The 21,171-nt window shown below is 49.9% G+C and overlaps 7 protein-coding genes and 1 non-coding gene across 8 annotated transcripts in view; 3 read left to right on the forward strand and 5 right to left on the reverse strand.

Moving 5' to 3' along the window:
* Pmar_PMAR016447 (retrovirus polyprotein, putative) overlaps positions 1 to 1,575 on the reverse strand; it is a gene marked incomplete at both ends in the record, with an annotated part of 6,145 nt that extends 4,570 nt beyond the window's left edge. The window contains 2 exons of the mRNA XM_002777654.1: positions 4 to 426; positions 642 to 1,575. Of these exons, the coding sequence (XP_002777700.1) occupies positions 4 to 426; positions 642 to 1,575 (1,357 nt within the window). The remainder of the gene's footprint in view (positions 1 to 3; positions 427 to 641) is intronic.
* Positions 1,576 to 3,422: 1,847 nt separating this feature from the next.
* Positions 3,423 to 4,371, forward strand: Pmar_PMAR016448 (hypothetical protein; the record flags this gene model as incomplete). The annotated part of the gene is made up of 3 exons (XM_002777655.1): positions 3,423 to 3,533; positions 3,620 to 4,270; positions 4,312 to 4,371. 3 exons carry the CDS (start codon positions 3,423 to 3,425, stop codon positions 4,369 to 4,371), a joined length of 822 nt encoding a protein of 273 aa, XP_002777701.1.
* A 339-nt stretch (positions 4,372 to 4,710) lies between these two features.
* Pmar_PMAR016449 (Prenylcysteine oxidase precursor, putative) lies at positions 4,711 to 7,085 on the forward strand (the record flags this gene model as incomplete). The annotated part of the gene is made up of 13 exons (XM_002777656.1): positions 4,711 to 4,843; positions 4,901 to 4,997; positions 5,055 to 5,159; positions 5,205 to 5,308; positions 5,360 to 5,488; positions 5,534 to 5,658; positions 5,709 to 5,775; positions 5,829 to 5,944; positions 5,992 to 6,169; positions 6,218 to 6,323; positions 6,372 to 6,453; positions 6,502 to 6,632; positions 6,761 to 7,085. The coding sequence occupies 13 exons, from the start codon at positions 4,711 to 4,713 to the stop codon at positions 7,026 to 7,028; spliced, it is 1,641 nt and encodes a 546-aa protein (XP_002777702.1). The 3' UTR covers positions 7,029 to 7,085.
* A 1,465-nt stretch (positions 7,086 to 8,550) lies between these two features.
* Positions 8,551 to 14,940, reverse strand: Pmar_PMAR016451 (hypothetical protein; the record flags this gene model as incomplete). Its single annotated transcript, XM_002777657.1, has 21 exons — positions 8,551 to 8,603; positions 8,648 to 8,686; positions 8,751 to 8,815; positions 8,885 to 8,948; positions 8,997 to 9,122; positions 9,169 to 9,304; positions 9,354 to 9,442; positions 9,491 to 9,606; positions 9,652 to 9,760; positions 9,804 to 9,902; positions 10,280 to 10,364; positions 11,141 to 11,251; positions 11,353 to 11,480; positions 11,534 to 11,620; positions 11,671 to 11,751; positions 11,793 to 12,003; positions 12,052 to 12,167; positions 12,863 to 12,942; positions 13,642 to 13,876; positions 14,687 to 14,786; positions 14,830 to 14,940. 21 exons carry the CDS (start codon positions 14,938 to 14,940, stop codon positions 8,551 to 8,553), a joined length of 2,241 nt encoding a protein of 746 aa, XP_002777703.1.
* Positions 10,793 to 10,865, forward strand: Pmar_PMAR016450. Its single transcript has one exon. It is a non-coding gene; the product is annotated as a tRNA-Met (tRNA).
* Positions 14,941 to 15,767: 827 nt separating the features above from the next.
* Positions 15,768 to 15,962, reverse strand: Pmar_PMAR016452 (hypothetical protein; the record flags this gene model as incomplete). The annotated part of the gene is made up of 1 exon (XM_002777658.1): positions 15,768 to 15,962. One exon carries the CDS (start codon positions 15,960 to 15,962, stop codon positions 15,768 to 15,770), a length of 195 nt encoding a protein of 64 aa, XP_002777704.1.
* A 386-nt stretch (positions 15,963 to 16,348) lies between these two features.
* Positions 16,349 to 18,818, reverse strand: Pmar_PMAR016453 (hypothetical protein; the record flags this gene model as incomplete). The annotated part of the gene is made up of 6 exons (XM_002777659.1): positions 16,349 to 17,690; positions 17,735 to 17,928; positions 17,977 to 18,215; positions 18,263 to 18,353; positions 18,418 to 18,641; positions 18,692 to 18,818. The coding sequence occupies 6 exons, from the start codon at positions 18,816 to 18,818 to the stop codon at positions 17,297 to 17,299; spliced, it is 1,269 nt and encodes a 422-aa protein (XP_002777705.1). The 3' UTR covers positions 16,349 to 17,296.
* A 60-nt stretch (positions 18,819 to 18,878) lies between these two features.
* Positions 18,879 to 20,892, reverse strand: Pmar_PMAR016454 (hypothetical protein). Its single transcript, XM_002777660.1, has 5 exons — positions 20,789 to 20,892; positions 20,678 to 20,743; positions 20,492 to 20,628; positions 20,274 to 20,446; positions 18,879 to 20,223 (listed from the first exon to the last, which is right to left on the reverse strand). Exons 1-5 carry the CDS (start codon positions 20,858 to 20,860, stop codon positions 19,898 to 19,900), a joined length of 774 nt encoding a protein of 257 aa, XP_002777706.1. The 5' UTR covers positions 20,861 to 20,892; the 3' UTR covers positions 18,879 to 19,897.
* Between the last annotated feature and the right edge of the window lie 279 nt (positions 20,893 to 21,171).

Consider the following 21,171-nt stretch of genomic DNA (forward strand, 5'->3'; position numbering starts at 1 on the left):
TACGGGTAGGTACCTTCAGGGGTTCAGGTTTCCTTCGAGTAGCCGACACGGAGTACCCACGACCAGCATCCGTTACAGACGGAATAGGTCGGTCCTTCAAGACACCTTGTAGTAATGGAGGGCCAAGCTCTTGATAAACCACAGACATCCTATAGTGTGCCAAGAAGTCGCTACCTAGAAGGATAGGGTGAACACACGCCTTTACCACCAAAAATACCATAGGTACCACGATATCAGGAGGGAGGTCGGGACCCGGCGGCGGGGGGTCTGCCTCCGGTAAACAAGGATTATCTAAGTTAGTCGAATCGTACAAGGACAGAGTAAGGGCGACAGCTCCTAGCAAATCGAAGCTATGACCCTGTGCAGAAATAAGTTCAAGTCCACGAACAGGTTGTATCTTGGCACCAGCCGGGACACAACGTTCGTCTAATAAAGTATAACAGCTACCAGTATCAACTAGAGCATGACAAGGACCTCGAGCGGCCTTGTCAGATGAAATATCGGCGTAAAGAAAATTGCCATAAGACCCGCCGAAGGTCTCAAGGGCAAATGGTACTGGCGATCGAGGGCCGCTTATCGACCGCCTTGGGGGTTTCCCAGCGGTAAGGGGGAACCTCCAGGGGGCTTAGAGGCCGTATTACGGATCACCTTATTCGGGTTCTGGTAACAATCTCTAGCCAAGTGACCAGTCTTGCCGCACCAGTAGCAACCTTCCGAGAACTTCTTGTTGGGGCAGGAGTAGGTCGGATGATCCTGGGCCTTGCAGATACCACAGTTTCTAGGCCGAGTGAGGGCCACAGTAGAGGTGACATTAGTATCTGACTGTTGCTTAGGATCGTCACTCTTGCGTCTCATACCACCCAGAATCCTGTCGAGCTTCTGTTCGATACGCTTGGCATCAGCTTTCGTGAGCGTATCCGCCGAGTCATCGGCCGGTTGACTACCGAAAACACCAGCGGCGGTGGCAACCTTAGCCGGTGTCTCGGCCACGGTGTTGGGGTTAACGTCGTCAAGGGCAAGAACGCTGTCACACATTATACAGGCCTCCTTGAGGTTCTTAGGCTCTTTCAAGAGGAGCTGGAACCGGACCATGGGGGGTAGATCTGCTTTCAGTCGGTCGATGATCATCTCCTCCATGTTCTTAGTCCTGTCCGCTTCAGAGAGCTCAGGGAACTTCTCCTTGGTATAGTACCGGTTGAGGTGTCGTTGTAGAGCTGCAGCATAGAGAGCGGGGTGCTGACCCTTGGACCAGCGTAGCTCTTGGAACTGTTTTAGGGCTTGGTGGGGACGGACATGATCAAATATCTTCAGGAGGGACTTCTTGTCTTCCTCGAAGTTCACCTTCTTAGCATAAGCATCCCAACCAGAGAGAAAGGGTTCCTTCAAGTACAGACCAAGGCGTTCTGCCTGCTGTTGAGTGGACCATCCGGCTGCAAGGGCACATTGCTCATAACGTCTTAGCCAATCCTTAAAGCTACCGGAGATACCGTCGAAAGCAGGGGGCATCGAGAGACTAATCCTCAAGGGGGCGGCTTCATCAGCCTGGGGGCGATTATCACCAGTGTTATTCGTCATTGGGCTCGTCGTCGATCAACAAGGAGCTGCTACCAGAATGTTGTGCCTGTTACTGGGCAACACAACTAGTAGCCAGACTTCAGTGGATAGCGTAGTCGAACTTCACAACAAGGGCAGACCTTCGTGGAAGGGCAGCCGAGTGAGAAGGATCAAAAAGGGGTTGTAACTCTACTTATCCTAAGTTCATGATCACACAGTGCGCATACGTGCATAGCGCGATCGATGGCGAGCGAATATAAGTGATCAGACGATAACGATTACAAGGGCGAGCGCGTAGGGCGCGATCCCTACACAATATGAATCGTTTCGCTCCGCGCTGCGCGCGGTATTCCATAGGCGCGTCAGCAGCCGCTGCTGAGCAGCGCGATAGTGGCGCCCCTGGGTAGGTGACCTACCGTAGGTTGAGCATGGTTCTATTAACCACTGCACTAAGAACCGACGCCCGCTGCATCGAAATCCTCCACAATCGGCTGGCAGTGGCTTCGTTATGTCTATATATGAGCAATGAGAGCGTGTCCAGCGTCTAGATAGAGTGGGTGTAACTCTTGATTTTTTCCTGCGATAGTCACTTAGTGAGTCATCACCCAGTACTGACTCTCGTACAAAACGGTGATACCATAACCAGGGATCGTCCAAGATGGCCTAGTAGAGATGTATGCGGATACGTCATTCAGAGCTCAAGACCTATGCACCACAGGTCACGCGCCCATACCGGTCAATGCACGCATACCCATAGGCTCTGGGTATGCGTGCATTCGTGCGTGCCACCACATTGGTGGAACAGAGAAATGAGGAGAAACCATAGAATTCGAAAAACTTAGAGAACCATAGAACTGGGAAGCTCGGAAAATTTCAGACGGAAACACGTTCCGTAGGCAGTTTCAAACTGCCGCAGTTTGCACCGCGACAATGTGATATTCTGGCAAAAAAGAGCAAATCAACAACTTTCCGACACTCCCAGAGCGAGTCGACTGCCGGTGGCAGTCTGCCACACCATCACACGTTAATCAGCAACTTTCAGGATAAAGGTGGGAAGGACGTCTCGAAATCACCCACACTTGCGTGAAACGCCCTTTTTCAATACTAGTGGGCCACTAGCAGTGGCTCCCTAGTGTCACTTCTTCCTGTAGCAATATTCATCGATACCTCACGAGTTGTGTTGCGTCGTTCTTTGCAATGCGCATAAACATTCGAGGAGTGGGTCGTTTGTGGCTTCCGTACGTTCCCTCTCCGGACTCGCGCGTGGATTGGCGAAGAATGGAAAACTGGCGGAGCCGCGGATCGAACCCACGACCTCGCCCGAAAATTCCGGAAATTTCGACCACTTCTATTTTTCCTGAAATTTCCGGAAATTTCCGCTTGAAAGAATTTTTTCTTTCGAGCCCGAACAACCCTGCTCATGCCTCCCAAACCAACTTAAACCGGATGTGGGCGGGTGGGTTCAGGAAAGTCCCCATTAACTAAATGGTAACTGGATATTAATCGATCCAACACCCCCCAACCACATCACAAACCATTCGCTCGTTGGTTGATCTAGCCCAATAAATTGACCTTCATTCCGTGGGCGGGCGGAGCGGAGCGATTCATGTTGTGCGTTTTCAGCTTTTCTTCCTCAAAGCTATCTTCATCAATTTCAGCTGGGTGGAATACTTACGTCGTTGATAACATTATGCTAGAAAAAAAAACAAAAAAAAACTGCGGAGATGGACTGGTCACCCTCGCCGACTATCGAAGACCTCAAAAGCCGCTGATGTGTGCTAAGCATTGGCTGGCCGCCTAGCCGAAATCGGCTTCGAGCGAGAGAGAGAGAGAGAGAGATGAAGACATAATCAGGGTTCTTAACTAGAATGACCATCGGCCTGGCGTCCTTGCGGCGGCGGCGGCGACGGGATGGAGCGACTAATAGCAGACACCACACAGTAGAGCCCATCAACAGTCCTTCGTCGAGAGTTGATAATGTAAGGGGAATAGAAAGGTCATTTTCGTCAGCGAATTTATCGAAATTCCACGGTTTTGTTTTTGCATCTATTGACTGGGTTTTCAGAGAGGAGCCTTCCGAACCAACGATCTCTTCCAAATGGTTGCTAGCAGTAATCCCAACCGAACAGATGCTGTGCTCTATGGTACTGTCCCCGATCGAGCTGATGTCTCTACGGCCTCCCCTGATGAGGCCTTGACTCGGCGTGTTGAGGATCCTCCCAAAACAGTTGCTCCAGAGCCGAAGAGAAAGCGAGGTCGGCCTAGGAAAAACGGAGTAGTGGAGGGAACCGCCGCCCAGCCTCCAGTGAAGCGACAGAAAGCTCGGGCCGTTGATACTTCAGTTCATGAGATCAGACTTACTTTGGAGACTCTCCGGAAGCTGTTCATTGAATATGAGAAGCTACTCGAGTCTGGCGTGCCTGTCGACTTTGTGAAGCTGCGGGCGTCTTTGGGTCCTCGGTTGGAGCCGTGCGAACTATCTCCTATCGATCTCGAGTTCATCGTCACCGAATTTACTGCTAATAAATTCCGTCCAAGTTTGGGACTCGTTCTGATGGAACGTCCTGGGTCCTTCCAGCCGTCATGTCGGTCGTTAAACCGAACTGACCCCGAGGAGATTGGCCAACGTTTGCGGCAACTCTGGCTGGACCACAAGGAGAACTCCCAGGTCACAGGCGATGACGTGGCCGCCCACCGAATACGAGCTAACGGAGCAGTACGGTGGCTTAAGGGTTATGCTACTACAAGCACACTCAGCTCGACGGTGTGGAACTACTGGTCATCATCAGCATCACCAGCGACAGCAAGGCCAAGTAGTCTTACTAGGTTGTCGTCGCTGAGTGCAATGGGAGAGAGCAGCCCTTATGGTTTTAAGGAGATCGACAAGTATCGGAGGGTCAGCACAGTTACGACCCTGTCACCAGTTATGGGCGGTGGAATCTTTGAGACGATTTGTTGAAGTTACGGTTCGCATTTCGAGTTGACTCGTTCGTAGCTACGCCAGTGGCGACTTTTAATCGGTGCATTTGTGAATTAAATATCAAAAGCATGTTGCATAGTAGCAGCAATATATGGGCTGCTGCAGGTTTGCTCCTGTCTTGCGTTGGTGACACCATGATCACTGTCACCGCCTCAGCTTTGTATTTAACTCCAACCATGCCGGTTCCATTTCTACCTTTTGTGGCCAGCATCAGCGTCTCGACTAAGATCTCCCTATGCATCTTTGGAACGATAGTATTGGCTCTTATGTTCATCAAGCAAATATTGAAACGCAAGGAGATTCGAGTCAGTGAGTACACCTTCAAGGCCTGTCTACGATTTGGCCAATTTACGGTATGGGAATTAGATACGGATCATTGGGTAACAGTGCCGATGGCTGAGGCAAAGAGCGAGCCGGTCCGAGTGGCGGTTGTTGGCTCTGGCGTTGGCGCTGCTGCTACATGGTAAGGGCTGCTTCGCTCCGCTCGAAATTTATGTATTGTATCGTATCATTTTGGCAGTTATAATATTCGTTCCCTTTTCGCCAAAGGGAGTGACGTGTCTCTGACGGTCTTCGAGATGGGCAACGGAAGTGCTGGTCCTATTGTGGATTTCGACGGAGAAAAGTAGGGTGCCGGGATCGAACCTGGGGTCTCATCTCTTCACCACAGATATGAAGCCGGCCACTCCATTGTAGCGGACTACAACCAAACTATAAAGAGGCTATGTCTCAAAATGGAGGTTCCGTTGCGTCCGGTGGTACCCGGCAATCAAAGTAAGTGCCTCCCCTTCTTTGCCTAGGTCTACTGAGAGTATTTTTGATCAGGCATAATGCTCCACACTGGCTCTTATCCTTCCTTCCAGTCCATGGGTCGGACCCTTATGGACATGCTCTCGACAGTGTGGCGTTACGGCATTCAGAGCCCTATTGAGATGAGGCAAACTACAAGTGGATGTAATCGCGTCGCCTCGCATTGGTTGTGTAAAACTCCAGTGTCAGGTGTCCTGTCTTTCTCTAACATTTACCTTTTGCAGCAACACGGCTACGTCTACGACGAGCCCCTGGAGCTGCTCAAGGGCATGGGCGCTGATGGCGATGACTTTACCAGTATCATCGACAAAGACGTAGGCCGGTAACCGTCTGTGCTGCATTGTCATGGGGTTTTCTGTGCCAGGCCAGAGATTATTTCATAACGGATCGTTGCATCAAGGCCCCCTTGGTAGACGATCTTTGCACTGCCAGTACTCTATTGCCTGGGTTCATGGTTTCGTGGTAGTAGTGCTGCTGATGTCAGGTCTCCGCTATCTTTATGGTCTCGACTGTAAGTCAGTGAATGGCCTCTGTGCCAATATAGCAATGGCCGATATTGAGTACGAGAACCTGTACACTCCTGTCGGTGGTGCCGATGCGGTAGTCGATCTTGTTCCTTGAGTCCTCCTCACAACTGTTGTGGTCAGGTGTCCAGCGCCTTATTGGAAGACAGCAAAGCTAGGGTTGTTGCTGGTCGGACTGTTACTGCCGCATCACGAACGGAGAGCGGCGCCTTCGTGTTGGATGGTGATGATGAAGCCAATGAGTTCGATGCTGTCGTCCTCGCGATGCCGGTAGAGGAAGCGGAAAAGCTCTCGCTGAAGGGTACTGAATACCGGCTGTGTCCTGCCCTTGAGGCCATACTGTTGGTAGGTCCTGATGGCAAGGCCATCGGCCTATTCAATGACTGCAACTGTGAGGTTAAGAAACTTTACCATCACTTCGTGCAGGGTACTGTGAGTCCTTCCATCACGAAGGTGTAGGTTGATCCAAGCGCAGTGAGAGGATGTGTATTGTCGTTCCATAGGGCCGGCCGTGTTCCAGTCATCGTGAGTACGACGCAGATGGCTGCAGATAACAATCTGCCGTGGACGTCTATAGAAGCCGTCGTGAGTGTTGTCGGGTCTTGCGCTGTATGTCTGTGAGCTGCGGACTAGGTACCCGTTGGGGCTACTACAGAGGAAGCAGAGACTGCGCTGACGAGAGCTGCTTCTGGTCATGTGTCTAACTGGAAGGTCACTGCTCAGGAGAAGTTGGGGAAGGAGGAATTACAAAAGTTGGTGATGAGGTACGCCGTTGCTTGGCATCATACAAAATCAACGTCAAGATCCTCATCATGGATAGAGAGAACTCGCGATATTCGGGGAACATCGAGCTGTTGTCTCGTAGCGGGCATATTTCGTGTCTTTTTGTCAGCCTCCCTGGAGCTCCAGAACCTGTCGTGGTTGAGACTAACTGTCCCACTTTCCCTGTTAACGATAAACTGCCTCCGTTCAAGCTCTCTGAAGGTGTGTTCAGTACGGCTGCTATGACCAGGACAGCTGATGACCTCGAGATGGCTTGCATTGGAGCTAGGAACTCCGCGCTGCTGGTTCGGAAGTACCTTCTGGATGAGAACCTCATCGAAGCGCCGACTGGGGAAGCTCCTGAGCCTCTGGAGGAAGGGCCGAAGCCTCTGGAGTAGAGGCTACTGTCCTGTTGTCCATAAAATAATGATTGTGCTGTTGCTGTTGTATAGAACTCTTTATAACTCAAAGACAAGTTTCTCAACAATCGGGGATTTGTTGAGTCGAAGCGGACTGTCTAGTTATGTCGGTGGCGAGGGACTGGATAGCCTGTGCTGCTGGTGACGATGCGGTATCATATGTGGTTTATGTATGCATCTTCGAGTGAAATCACCCTCCGATTCGGATTAATGAGAAATATAACTCAAGTCGAGTAAAGGAAGTAAATGCACGATTGAGTTTGAGTACTGATTACTTGCAGTAATCGACCTTCCCTTGATTCTGATTATTGATGCCGATCCATGATTCATGAATCAACCACCGATTCTGAGTCTCAACTTGAATGCTCGAGAGATCATTTGGCGTTGAGAGAATTTACCCTGATTGTTGAGTGACTTTCCTCATTCATCGTATGCCGATGCAGATGCAGAGTCTCACTCATACTCGTGAACCAGGCCAAGTTCTCACCAAAATACGCTGCTGATTTCGCTACGCGTGCATTTCGAATCCCCGTGCTATTGATTCAATACAATGTGCGGCTACCGTTGCCGAGAGGAAGCTCACTGCAGCAGGCCAAAGCGCTCGACGAAAGCATTATCAGAATAGCGAGTAAGTCGACTCGGCAGACACCTACGGAGTGTCATGACTATCTTGATGCTGCGAGAAATGCAAATGCAAGCGCATTATCTCGTTATGCAGGCCATTTGCGAGACTAGACTGAGAGGTTTCCAATCCAACGGTGACAATAAGGAGTAGCAACAGATGTCTCCAATCCGTGTGGGGGCAGTTGGCACCAGATATTCTACACATGGTCCTCGAAACTCCCCCATGGAAGTGTGAACCTTGCTAAAGAAAGAGGCCGCTGACAGACTGCGCTCTCGAACGAAACAAAAAACACTTCAACAAGAGTACAACAAGAGTTTCATGCAGAAGCATGGCATGCGAGTGACACAGTGTGACTTGATAGTAAGACGAGTTTGACAGACATAAGAAAATAACACGGAGAACACATATGAATTAGAGATAGTTCAGCGCATTCTACCAAGACAGTAGCGAAGGTCTACGAACGGCAACGGGAGAGTCTTCAGTCGTCCTCTGTTTCATCAGAGACGACTTCAAATACCTCGTCACTGCTGCTGCTTGCGCTAGTTGTCTTGTCGGAGGCTTCCACAATCAACACAGGGGAGCCCGCTTTTCGACGAATACGCTGTGGCTTTGGTGGCTTCCTCCAGTGCCGCGATCGGTCATAATGAATCTATCATCATCACACCACTTCTCGAATGGAGTTCGAGAGACGCATAGCAAGCTCACCCTCATCGACAGGTCCCTTAGGAGTCTACGACGGAAATATGACCTAGTCTGGCTCAGAGTGTAAGACCTTATCAGAGCATCGCATTCACCTAAGCAACTGTCTCAAGAAGAGAAATAAACCAGCGATGAACTTACTCAGTGAGGAAGACTCCTGACCTATAGATATCTGGTTTACGCGAGCAACTTTACGCAAGGCTCCAATGTACCTTCCAAAACATCAGTAGCTGCATCGAAACACAGAACATCTGGGAGTTTTAATGTAACTCACTTGGCAATTTTCTCTGTAGTCCCCAGAAAATGAGGCAACCTAATCGCATGTCTCCGAGCACAGAAACGAACCCTATGGAGATCCTTCCGAGACAGCAGCCCACAATGCAGAAGCACGAAGTCAATGGAGTCCAAGTTCCGCAAGATATCCACTGCGCCGAGGAAATACCTGCCGAAAGCCCTACGATGTGCGCAAGGAGTGGTATGATCGAAGAACCGCAAGCGATTCCCAACTCACGCTTGGTCCAACGTACACGCCCCTCTAGGGATACCAGTGTCCCGGATGCCCCTTTTCACACGACCTGACCAATATCATTCGCGGGACCATCGACGACGAGACCGTAGCTTACTGCACAGCTTAAAGCGCCTCACAGGATCCTGGACGTAGCGTTGTAACAAGTGGAAGAGCTGAACGAAGCTACGATTCTGACCTTGCACTGTTGCCCAATATCGCAACGCGGGGGACCACAGGTATACTAGGGCAAGGAATACATTCCAAAGGGGCAGTAGGCAGGTACATACACTCTGCATTCTTGGGTCTCTTGTCCGACTGCACCAGAGCGTTTAGTGTAGCTAATCCTTCCTCGGTAGCAAAATGATTCTCCAGCTTTGGACGATTGTCTTTAGGACCAGACAGACGCCGGTCGGCTCTCCAAGGCTGAGGACATGTGATGGCGGCGATCCACACAGAGGGTGACCATCGCTACTTGAAGATCGTTATTGAGCATCCTCAATAGGTGGGTCCCTATCTCATGAGCGCACAGTCCCGGTATCATCCCTGTTGGCACCGGTGTATCTAGCATGGATGAGACAATGCTTAGGGGAAACACAGGCCACTACTAACCTGTGAGATGCAACACGTGTCTATCCGGAGGAGTCTTCACGACATTGGCGATGCTGAGGAGCTTATTGGATGCCTTAATCTCGACCACTCCTAGTAAGCCTAATCCTGCCAGATATCTGCGCACAGTAAGCTCTCTGTCGTCGCCTGATCACTTCCCTTACTCTTCCATACGATGCCGTAGCTCCGTGCCACTGACCGTCTCAGATCCGAATGCAGCTTCCATGTACGATTCACTCGAGCCGAACTGTTCTAGTACTCGATCCAAGATACCTGATAGACGTGAGAAACGGTCAATGATAATCAATAACCCCACGTTGGGCCTCCTCGAGTAGAGAGCAATCCACAGTGCTATGCCGCTTGAAGACGTCATCAGGGTCCCCATCATATTCGAAGATGGGATTCCTGCTGCAGTCTGATTCGAAAAACTCATCCATACACTCGCTCAGATTCAGCGGCTTCATTCGTAGTATCTAGGAGAGTAACCTATGGCGTTATATCCCTCAAGCGCCCAAAATTGGATTACCACACTCGGACGAGGACGCCAAACTTTCCGCTTCGGCTTAGGAAGTTCCCTAGCCAGCAAGCTGTGTACGAGGCTATCCCGAGCTGTCGTCCTTCCTGTGCTCCTGGCGCGCGTGTGAGACCCCGGCACGGTGTGAGACACCGTACAGGATCGAGAACGGGTGTCACTGCAACAGAGGAGGCATTGGAAGAAATACGCATTGACAGCATCCACAAGCGCAAGATTCGTAATCCCGAGTACCAAACAAAGTCATTAGAATCCACTACCTCGTCCCCCTGGAAGACGACCTTCTTCTCGAAAGGCTTCCAGGTAAGATAACGCCCGTGACATTCGGCATGACAAACAGACTAGCTGAAATGGTCAATGTTCATCACTTGTGATCGGCCTATGAACAGGAATGAACAAGAGAGGTGATCATCATTTTGAGGGACAGCGTCGCTATCTTTCCCAAAACTTTGGAACCAACTGTCCCTGCCGAATACGAATGAGGTAATCTTGGCTAGTACACTTATCACAACAGCATCATTGGAAATCGGCAGAGTCATGACATAGAATGGGCGACTCCTTGGCTCCCGATATAGTCGTGTGGGATAGACGTGAATAATTTTTGGGCGAGCGAGATTGCCGAAGAGAGACAGCGGTGTGAACAGCGATGGGGAATGTGATTATCGTGGCCTATGTGTCTCGGCACATACATAGAGAAATGTGAAACTGGTGGATAACATATAACAATAGGATAATGTACGGTACAGCTGGAGAGCGAGAGCATACGAACATCAAGCAGCTTGGCGCAGTGGATAGCGTGTTGGGCTCATAACCCAAAGGTCCCTTGATCGAAACAAGGAGCTGCTATTTTTCCGTCATCATAACACAACCCATGTCCCAGAAGAGTAAGAGTGCATCATGCGTTCCTAATGGTTGCTTCGTTTCTCCCCAATAGTCCTCTCTACATAGCGTCCCCAGAAGGGAAATTTGGGTAGCCTCCGTAGCCGGAGTAATACATCTGTTGGTTTGGCGTTCCCATCGGCATCCAGTGTGGATGCGGGCTTGGACCTGTACTACTAAATGACGGTTGAATGAAAAATTCCAGCGTGCGGTTCGCCAGGCGTGACTTAACCAGTTCCTACCAAACGGTGGTTGGGATGTTGCCCTATTGACATGGGGCTCTGGCGAGGTTCTGAGATTGTCAAAAGTGTCGCAGTATCACAAATGGGATAATCGTTACTGTTCTCTTTGCCCTAATAAGTACATCCCCACAAACTCTGCCTGGCCTTCAATCGTTGGTCGTGCTCGAATCAGCTGGTACATTACTTCAGCGCAATCTAATGAGCCTGATCACGCACGACTGGGCCGAGGCACGCGCAGAATATCCTCTCGGACCAGCAATGAGCTTGATAGCGAGCTGGACCTCTTTCTTGCTCAGCTTTTCCTCGTCGAGCATCCGGCCGAGAGTGGCGAACACGGACGCTGGAAGCGTATCGCATCAAAAATCCGAACCAGAGCCGGGTCGCCCAGATTACCTCGGATGCTAGGTTCCTCAGTTCCCGGCGGAGTTTCTATCCGGCTGCCGTTAAACGTGGCGCCCCCGCTCAGCACACCTCTAGCCTCTGATAGGATAACCTCAGCGACAACCAGCAGCACATAATGATGGTGCTACTTGGCACAGGAGCCGGAGTGGGAATGACCTCGGCAATGCATGTAGCCTGGCGCTCGGGCAAAGCGCCCGCAATTCGGGGAGCTGAGCAGCAACACTCCTCTGCAGCATCCTAGCCCACTGACCATCCTCGCGTCTCAATGGAGGGCTACAACTAGCCGGCGGAGGGGAGGGATACTCAGACACACTCGTGTCGAATTGAATGTTGTAGCCACGATGACTTGAAGGCGAAGGTTCACTCGACTGTTGTTGATGATGATGCAGCTTCCCCGCCTCCTGTAACAGCTTAGGAGGGGCCGAGTGGATACCGAGCCGAAGACCAGGGGTCGTGGCCGACTGAGAGCATCCATATTCCAGCGAACCCAAGGGCCCTCCCTCTATGACCAATCGTGCTCCCGGCACGGAATCGACGTTGTCCGTGTTGAATCGCGTGTCATTCTCATCCACCGGAGACTCCGATTCGCCTCCAATCGTGCTGATCTCCTCCGGTATGAGGCTGGCTAAATGGAGACTCATGGGACAACCTCAACAACGATATACACCACATCAAAATGACAACTTAACACAACAGAAAGCTAGTGTTGATGCCCCGATGCACGAAGAGGAAGGACAAAAAATACCATGTATGCCCTTCCGATACTCCACTTTGAAATATCAGTCATATCGAAACCTCCAGAGTTGGGACGAATGGTAACTATCAGGAACTTGTTAAACATTCAGACCGAGACTAAGTCCTATTCAACTTTCGTATGAGCCACCTAAGAACTGTTTCTGGTCACCTGCCGCAACACGAGCATCGGAGCGTGTACGACTAGCCGATTGATTTCCAAGTCCGGAGTGATTTCCACCTGCTAACAGACACAGGCTGCTCCTCCTACTACAGCTGATATTGACCGGCGGTTCCGTCCTCCGAGTCCACTGGATACTCAATGGTGCAACGCCACAACCAGGAGGCACCGCTGCCCTCCGACACAGTCTTCCCCACGACTTAGGGCGAAAGAAATTCTGACTTGTCGACGACCGATTGAGGACAGTACGACCGGGCCTCCGAAACTCTGGCAGATCCAGCAGGCATTCCATAGGAAGGCCAGGCGAGATCCATATGATTCTCGCGACCCCAGCCGTTACAGTGGAAGAATGACCGTCCATGCATACATATAGCGCTGATGCCTCTCAACCTCATACAACATGCTACTTGCAATGCATTCACTCCTGCAGTGAACAACCTCACTTACCCCATTATTTTCTAGTGACACATGGACAGCCCGAGACGCCCTGAAAATAGCAACAGAACCAATGCGCAATGAGCCCGAGATGTACCCAACCCTGGGAAATGCGGCCTCGTACAGATGCAGGGGTATCGCCGATACCGTTGGTTTTCAAGTTCACTCGATCCAAGAGGATCGTGGTATCATCATTATGAAAGTGGCACACCGTACTGTCGAAACTCAACGCTAGTTGAAGATTAAAAAGAATATAGGATCGAACGGGCGAGAAGGTCACAATGTACTATCCCATGATAACGTCGTAAAAAGGCGCGAAAAAGGTCGCACTACCCACTGGATGGTCTCGGCGACTTAACGTCCAGGCTGTTCGAATCAGCAAAAAAATACTGGTTCAGATGTACTCCTAGTTCTCAGCTTAGTAATACTTCAAGTCACTCCGATGACTGCCTCAACAGTTCAAGACATTGAAATTATATAGCATCGAAGACCTTGACATTTTCAGGGAGTATAAGACTAAACCTATTCTTGATACAGCAGGATCGCCAAATTATCCAGAGTAGTATATATGCAGTCACGACAAATAGTATAAACAGCAAAGTCATCTTTGCGTGGATCAGCTTTCAACGGCCCACAATGGCTGTTATACGTCTTCAGCAAGTTTATGTATTTACTGCTGGTGAAGGAGTCAAACTCAACAGCTGGACTACCCTCAGGAGTCTCCCTAAGACTGAAGGCGTTGCCAAAGTACTCTCCGGACGGACTGCATCTGATCTTCATCGATACCGACTTGCTCGTGGCCGAAAAGTTGGCGATCATATCGATCCAGTTATGACCACCGGGATGACTGCGGTACATTCCATCTGGAAATTCACCTCCAACAACAGCGGCCACCAACGTGAAGAGATGTAATAAGACCGACGACATGGGGTAAGCGTTAATCATGATGCTGCAATAACAGGGGATACCTTGCCACCTTAAAACGCCTAAGATACTGAATAGATACATGTTGCTATGTCGAATTGCGATGTTCGCCACACGATTTCCATAGGTCTACAAAGATTCGCTATCGCCGCCTCTACCTCTATAGTTCATCGAAACTTCCAAGCATGTACTCCAGTGCACCACAACACGCATAAAAACTGTGCTAAAATTCACAACGATAGACAAGTGTACGCGAGGTGAAGAACTGAGAATCAGATGGGCAACAACGAGATCAACTGGAGAAGCTCGCACAAACGCATATATCCCCAGTTCTCATCACTGCTAGTAAATACAGTAGCCCGGCTACTGTATCACAACTTTGCGCTTCTTACAGTGAGCTCAGGAGAAAATATCGATGGAAAAGGGCGCTCATCCCGATAGAGACATTCGATGGAGATTTCAGTTGAACTGATGTGCTGCGGCCTAACGACCTCCCACACGGGCAGATTAGATCACGCAAGCCTCTCCATGCAACATCGGAACGGTTCAAGCATGGACCCATAGGTCATGTAAAAGCATTCTGTGGCAAGTGGACAGGATTTCAGCGGTTCATCTCGGTGTATTGCCGCTGATCCTAGCACTAAGAGATCCGCTCGGTGCCATCCACGTGCTGGTAGACATCGCTACAACAGAAGAGTATTTGCTCACAGTAGGACAATACGATAGAGAATGTTCATCTACCAGCTAAAGAGCCGCTGATGGTCTGATGAGCTTGACAGTCGGATTTCCAGTAGCCGTCGAAGTACTCTTCTAGAGTATAGTAACCTGGTTTGGAGAGCAGAAGCATCCGTGGACTTATTCTTGCATCTCACCGCCGCCAATTCGAACAACAGTCATATCCCCCCGAGTGGTCAAGCGCATTCGTCTATTGCCGATAATATAAACCCCCGGACCAGCCTTTTTAACACTTATCTGCAGTTCGAAATGATACTCGAAGACTACTAGAAATACTTACTGTGAATTCCGGGTGTGTGTCGATGTACTCCAGTATAGCCCTGTCGATCTGGTCCGCAGGGGATGTGGTCTCCTCCACTGATTTCTGAGCAGACCCATGAAATACGTACATGATAACAGCCAGGCTCTACCAAAGAGACTGTCGGCAACCTGCCCTGGAGAGCTATAATGGCGTCAGCTATCACAGCGGAAGTCTCCTGCAGCTTGGATGTGCGGTGTTGGGTGGAGAGGATTCGATCTTGCAGATGACCAATCTAAGGATTACTACGTACGCCCGAACGCCCATGCTCAGGATTACTGCAGTATGTTGGCTCTCTATGAGCCTCTTCAGCTCCTGGCAAGTGTGATGGCCAGCTTCCCGTGCTTCCACCTCGTCTATGAATCGAGTTTGCAAAGCTGAGATGAACACCCACTGGAGCGAAAACTGGCCACAATAGCGTTTCAACGAACCTTCAATTTCGGCTTTCGTTTTCTTCCAATCCTCCACGCGTCCTGTCAGCTCTTGGTTCTCCCCCTTTGGTACAGATCTGACCAAATGTATGAAATCCAGCAATCCTTCTATACCATTCGCGGTGGGAACTTCGCAAGTCAACGGCCTACTTTCCCAGCCTCTTGCTGCTTCCTTTCCCCCGCCACGCGTTTCCACGAAGCGTCGCTCGGGACTTGGGTGTGACAGCGCGGGACTTCGGTCGAGGCATCCGTTTCTAGACGAAGTCTAATCTCCAGAAGCCGCTGTCTACTACCACTACCGGGGGCTCTTGAGCCTTTTTGCTATCACTTATTAGATTCGGCATGGATTCTTCCATCTTCCGCATGAAGTTAGCCTCCGCTACTCTCGCAGCTGGAGTGGCACTAAAAACTCCATGCGCTTCCGCAACATTAGTCCTGTGTACCTAAGGTGGCCAAAACCGCAACCCATGGGATAAGGATTGGGAAATCTCAGTCGCCAGGCACTGCCTGGCAGGCAGTATCATTACGCTGTTCGTAGGGGCTTCCACTCGCTGCTGCGACAAGGGTACAGGTAAAGGCGACCTCCCCACAGGAGTAGGGTACACGGGTGCCAAGGTCGTCAATGGAGCTGTAGCTGGCACTATGCCTGAGATGGACACCTGTCCATACCGCAGCCTTGGACATCTTAAAACGAGTACAGCGAGAGCTTCTCAGAGACTACCTGGATATCCCGCAAGTGGTCCCTGTTGAACGACAACACTACCCGTACCCATTACTGGTGCTTGTGGTGCAACTATGGTTCCCATCGTCACTCGGGGCCCTGAGCTGTTGAACTGGGATATTGTAGGAGTTGGATTATATGCCCATGGACTCGACGTGAACATTATAGGATGTGAACTGACCAGTTTTAGCGAATACTGACGATAAGTATTTACTCAAAAGGAAAGTTCAGCATCAACAGCAGCACGGCGACCACATCACATTGCTTACAGCTACTCCCCTCAGCAGCCCCCCGAGCTGGTCTACGTACCATCTACATTATGTTTACCAACACAAGTCCATATTGTGTGCAGCTCACTCTGAAAAGCGAAGCGATGCAGCGACTTTCAACGAGACTGCTGCTAAAGGCAAAGATGCCTTGATAAGATTAGCTGATTTGAATGCCGCCTTCATTGGTGGCTCAGCACTCAGTAGACCAAGTCGTCTTTTTAAGTACAGACTGAGCTCTCTTCACGCATCTCATCATGCCTCCTATGCCTACACTATCTGAAAAGCATCAGCTACAGCCCGTCCGGGGTATCAACATAAGCACCAGTACACACATACAGTGTATGGCACACACTGGAGTAATAACCATAGACTCGGCGTCTCAACCGCGCAGCCGATTGGATTCAACAGGGAGGCTCATAACAACCGAATGGTACCAGTTTAAACACAGTAGTAGGAACAGACTTAGGTAAACCAGACCGACAGATAAGATAGGACACATGCTGCAGACGAGCACACTAAGAAATGACTAAGTATTTATAAATACAGTAGACTGCCCTAATAGTCACCCGCGGTAATAACAATGCGAAGCCAATGCTAACTCTTACCTACCATTGCCGTCGTGTGAATTGAGTAAACGAATGGGGCTAACCGCTTCTCAATACACATCACTGGAATATTATACCGACGACCGGAGAGGACAGAGAGCCTTCGCACTACACCATTTAGGGATACATGGACGTAGAGGGCGTAAAACTGTATTCGAGAAAGAAACGATTTATGTGGATTTCGGCTGAGCATAATATGCCGTCACTCTAGTCGAGTGGATACTGTAATGGAAAATCAATCGAAATAGAATCTCAACCCATAGCTTATAGGTAGTCTCGACGGATCTCTGCCGAACATTCACCTTTATGTAGTTTTAATCGGGCCCATCGTAGGAGACAGTATAACGATGAAACCCTTGGCGCACTATACTTATAGAGGTAGTCTTATATACCATAGTAGAGCGCTAGTTGCTGTCGTCAAAGTTACATAACGAGACCCTGCTGAGCAACCCAGGTGTCCATATGAACAGAAGGATAGTACAGCGAATCACTGTTGCTGTACTGATCCATCATAGAGGGTTGCACAGTGTAGTTGGTCGGCTCGTTGAACCCCATAGAGGGACGAGGAGCAGCGACCTCAGAGGCATCCCTATGGGAGGGGTTGCGTATGAACTTCAGAACATTGATAGCCACACCATTGATGACTTCAATGCCATCCTTAGAGACACCAGCCAGCACCTTCTCAACAGACGCTGGTTTGTCGAGAACAAGGAAGCCCATATTAGCAGGACGGAGGGGACCAGATTGGCCAGGACGCTCGACACAGCCCTTAGAACGGGAATGGACAAGACGCAGACGGATGACTCTCACACCGTATCTGAAGTGAACAGGTTCGCTCAATAACCAGGTAGAGAAACCTACTTAGTTGCGAAGTGTTGTTTGATAATGTGAGATGCCTTATAGCCAAGCTTTTGTATTTTACGAAGGGTGATCACACATCCAGGCTGCTCGTTGTAGACCTCTGCAACGACATCCTTCAAGGACGGTACCTTGTTACCACCGGTAGTGGCTTTGTTCTGTTGTTTGCCACGGCTCTTCAACTCTCCTTCAGACCCCTAAAACGGAGCGTTTGATTCATTACTAAGGAAGGCTACAAGACTCACCGTAGAGCTCCCATAAGACTGCTTTCTAGCCTTGCGAGGCTGCTGCTGCTTCTGTTCACGGCGAGCCACGGTGGGAGTCAACACAGAAGAGCTGAGTTGGCTGTCACCAGAAGTAGACGACGGGGATGGGGGAATGTACACGGGTACGTAGGCAACTTTGCCTCCATCAGCCAAAGTGTGAATAGGAAGAGATGACTGCTCAGTGTAGCACAGAGAAGCTTTGTCTTCCAGATGGGTACCTGAGAGTTCGAAAGAATCTTCATAGACGTAAAAAAGGCGAACTTACCGGAGAGAGGGGAAACATCGAAACCGAGTTCAGACGGCGACTGGGTCTTTATGAGCTCCAGTAATGCTGGCAGGGAGTATGCCAGGTCATCCTGAAAAATATGCACTATCACACAAACCCTTGCGAGCGATCAACACATCTAAAACCTTTCTTACGGAAATGCCGTCTGTAGCGCCAGTTTCAACGTCCTCACACTGGCTCATTTGAGCAGCCGCTATATCAGCCGAGGAGCTAGCAGCCAGAAGCTGCTGAATCAATAAGGCGGTGTCCAAAGAGCTGACTTCGCTAGCAGTGGTGGAGGGACTGAGAGGCGAGTCACACGGATGGGTATCCATCCAGCTTGAGTCGTCACTGCCCTCTGGAAACCCACACTGGAACTCTGAAAAATCAACAACATAAGTGATGAGCAATAGCAGACAGCGAGCCCACCAGGGAGGGTAAGATCTGCTAGCCAGTCGTAGTCGCACGCGAGAGGGTTGACGCCAGCCGAATAGTCCAAGGTGGATGACATAGACGAGACTGTTGGTAAAAGAGCTTTAAGGCAGTAAGAATACATAAAACACCCTTAACACGACGCTGATTGTACTGGGTTCCCTCAAAATCTAACTGTGTATTGCCAACATACACAAAGAGGAGAACTCTGAGTAGTTCCTAGCAGACACAGCGGAGGCAATGACTGTCTACCAATATCACAGTAATGCATAGCATAGATCTAGTGATATGCAGTCACTCATCACACTACACATAGTGATGACCTTCAACCTGCAATTGGTAACCAACACGCTAACCGCTGTTGTCAACGCGTTGACTACCAGCAAATAGGCTAGAAAATAAATGGGCAGACCTCCCTAACTGTATAAGCTAACCCCATGTAGAGGCAACACACAGAACAAGACTACAAGGAGTTATACGTGACCAATACAACATTGACAACAACATTTAGTTGTTGGGCCTCGCAGAGTATTTGTTTTGGGTCAAAGGGTCTTGCCAAGCACCAACAGACAGGGCGGAGAGGCCGTGAGCAGCATACCAAACCCCGTTCATCAGAGATAATATTTGATTCGAAATCTAACGCCGGGACCCAAACGGCCTTTTAGAAGCGATAGTTTAAGAATAGGAATATCGATGACGGAGGCAAATTCTACAAAAAAAGCTAACCTCCGATAACCGAGCCAACAACTATGGAGAACTCCTTCCGAGGAGAGAGCAACACATACATACCATAGTGTGAGCACAGATAGAATCAACGACTCAATATAGCACAACACTGTCTGATTTGGCTACTTTTAGTGCCGATGCAACAACAATCAGAAAACGGCGTTGACCGGGGTGACGGCGAATAACCTAATCATAAACCGCCTAGTAGTGAAAACCCTAATGCAGTGATGGTGCCGACAGGTGATGTCTTCACCAGCCCACTGCTTAATAAGGACGCACATGGGCAGATTCTGCAAGTTCCATGGTCGTTTCAATTATACAACTATATGGTCTAAACGGCCTCTTAAACGCCGTACCATCAGAGCAGTAGCGAGACTGCTCAAATCACATGCAGGTACTCGCAGAACAACACTTTACCATCAGTCACAGCAGCCAGACACGCATAGGGGAAGACATATGCTAGATATTGATAATAATTCAGAAGTTGAAGCCATCAACCGGTGGATGAATCTCAGAGAGGGTATCTGGGTGTAGTTGAAGCCAGTCCATCACAGCCATAGCCAAAGTAGGATCGACAGCAGCGGCTTGAACCATAGGGCACTGCTGGGCAGCTTCCTTCAGCATTGAGTCCTCCATCAACTCACTAAAAGTCGCAGGCATAGTCTCGAATGAGACTCTGGTGCTACCGGTGTACGAATACGGGACACGGTCCGCTGAAACAGCAGTATCATGGGACGCCGATTTCATCGGGGACCCTTCACGTTTATCACGCTTGAAGAAGCGTTGAAGTGACACCTCCAGGCCTAAGGAAGCAGGCATTGAAACAACTAGACTAGGCGCCTTGACAGTCTACCTCCAATATTCTCAGTCCTAGCCGCGGCATAACCCATGATGGCATCCACCGCAGCCTTATCAGTGAATACCGCATAAGCGATGTTGGGCGAACGAAGAGCTCCAACAGTATGATGAGACTTCGAGTGGCGACGTGAATGAACTACCTCAACTCGGCTGGGAAGAATCCCGTACCTACATACACACGATGAATCAGTAGCGACATAGTTGTCGCCTTACGCTTCCTCAAAATGCTGAGTGATGATATGCTCGGAATCGAACCCAAGCCGTTGAATTTTCTTCAGTGTAATGACAGTGCCATCAGCCTCGCGATAAATGCCAGTAACCACCTCCTTTATGGTGCGAACTCTGCTCATCTGAATGACAACACTCAGAACGGCAGTAGCAGAGGGAACCTGTCCATACCTGCTTGCTATCCGAACTCTGGATAATCGTGCTATCTCTCGACGACTCGCCTCCCGAGCTGTAAGCCTGCAATAAAGAACGTCAACTCCGAGAGCACCTGCTCAGACTCACTATAGGTGTCTTATCCAACGCTCGACTCTCCCTCACCGCCGTAGTAGGGCCATAGGATTCTCGGAGGGTCATAATTGAGAATTGAAGAGCTGATAGCGGCAAGCAGCGAATAATAGTTAGCCTGTATGCACCAACTCCCTTGAACTGAACGCCAATGAACTGAACAGCCCAGAGGGATCAGGCCTCAATCAACGTCAAGGACCACTCTGCCTGCAGTGATACGTTGTTGTGACATCGTAGCTTGTACATCACGTTTGTGGCCAGCAACAGCTCCGTCCTGTTAGGAAACGCTAAGATATGCAAGACGCGCGAGTTTGAGCACAAGTCATTTTGCATGACGCAGGGATCGAACCCGGGACCTTGGAGCAGATCTTGTAATGAAG

The sequence above is a fragment of the Perkinsus marinus genome, assembly GCF_000006405.1.
Source record: "Perkinsus marinus ATCC 50983 genomic scaffold scf_1104296951238, whole genome shotgun sequence".
Lineage (NCBI taxonomy): Eukaryota > Perkinsozoa > Perkinsida > Perkinsidae > Perkinsus > Perkinsus marinus.

What these genes read in the sequence shown, in the direction of transcription:
- Pmar_PMAR016454 (XM_002777660.1), bottom strand. Translation starts at nt 20,860, where the DNA reads ATGACCCTCCGAGAATCCTATGGCCCTACTACGGCGGTGAGGGAGAGT. An exon ending in CGTTGGATAAGACACCTATA is followed by an intron (nt 20,744 to 20,788) that starts GTGAGTCTGAGC and finishes TCTTTATTGCAG; the next exon opens with GCTTACAGCTCGGGAGGCGA. An exon ending in AGAGTTCGGATAGCAAGCAG is followed by an intron (nt 20,629 to 20,677) that starts GTATGGACAGGT and finishes GTTGTCATTCAG; the next exon opens with ATGAGCAGAGTTCGCACCAT.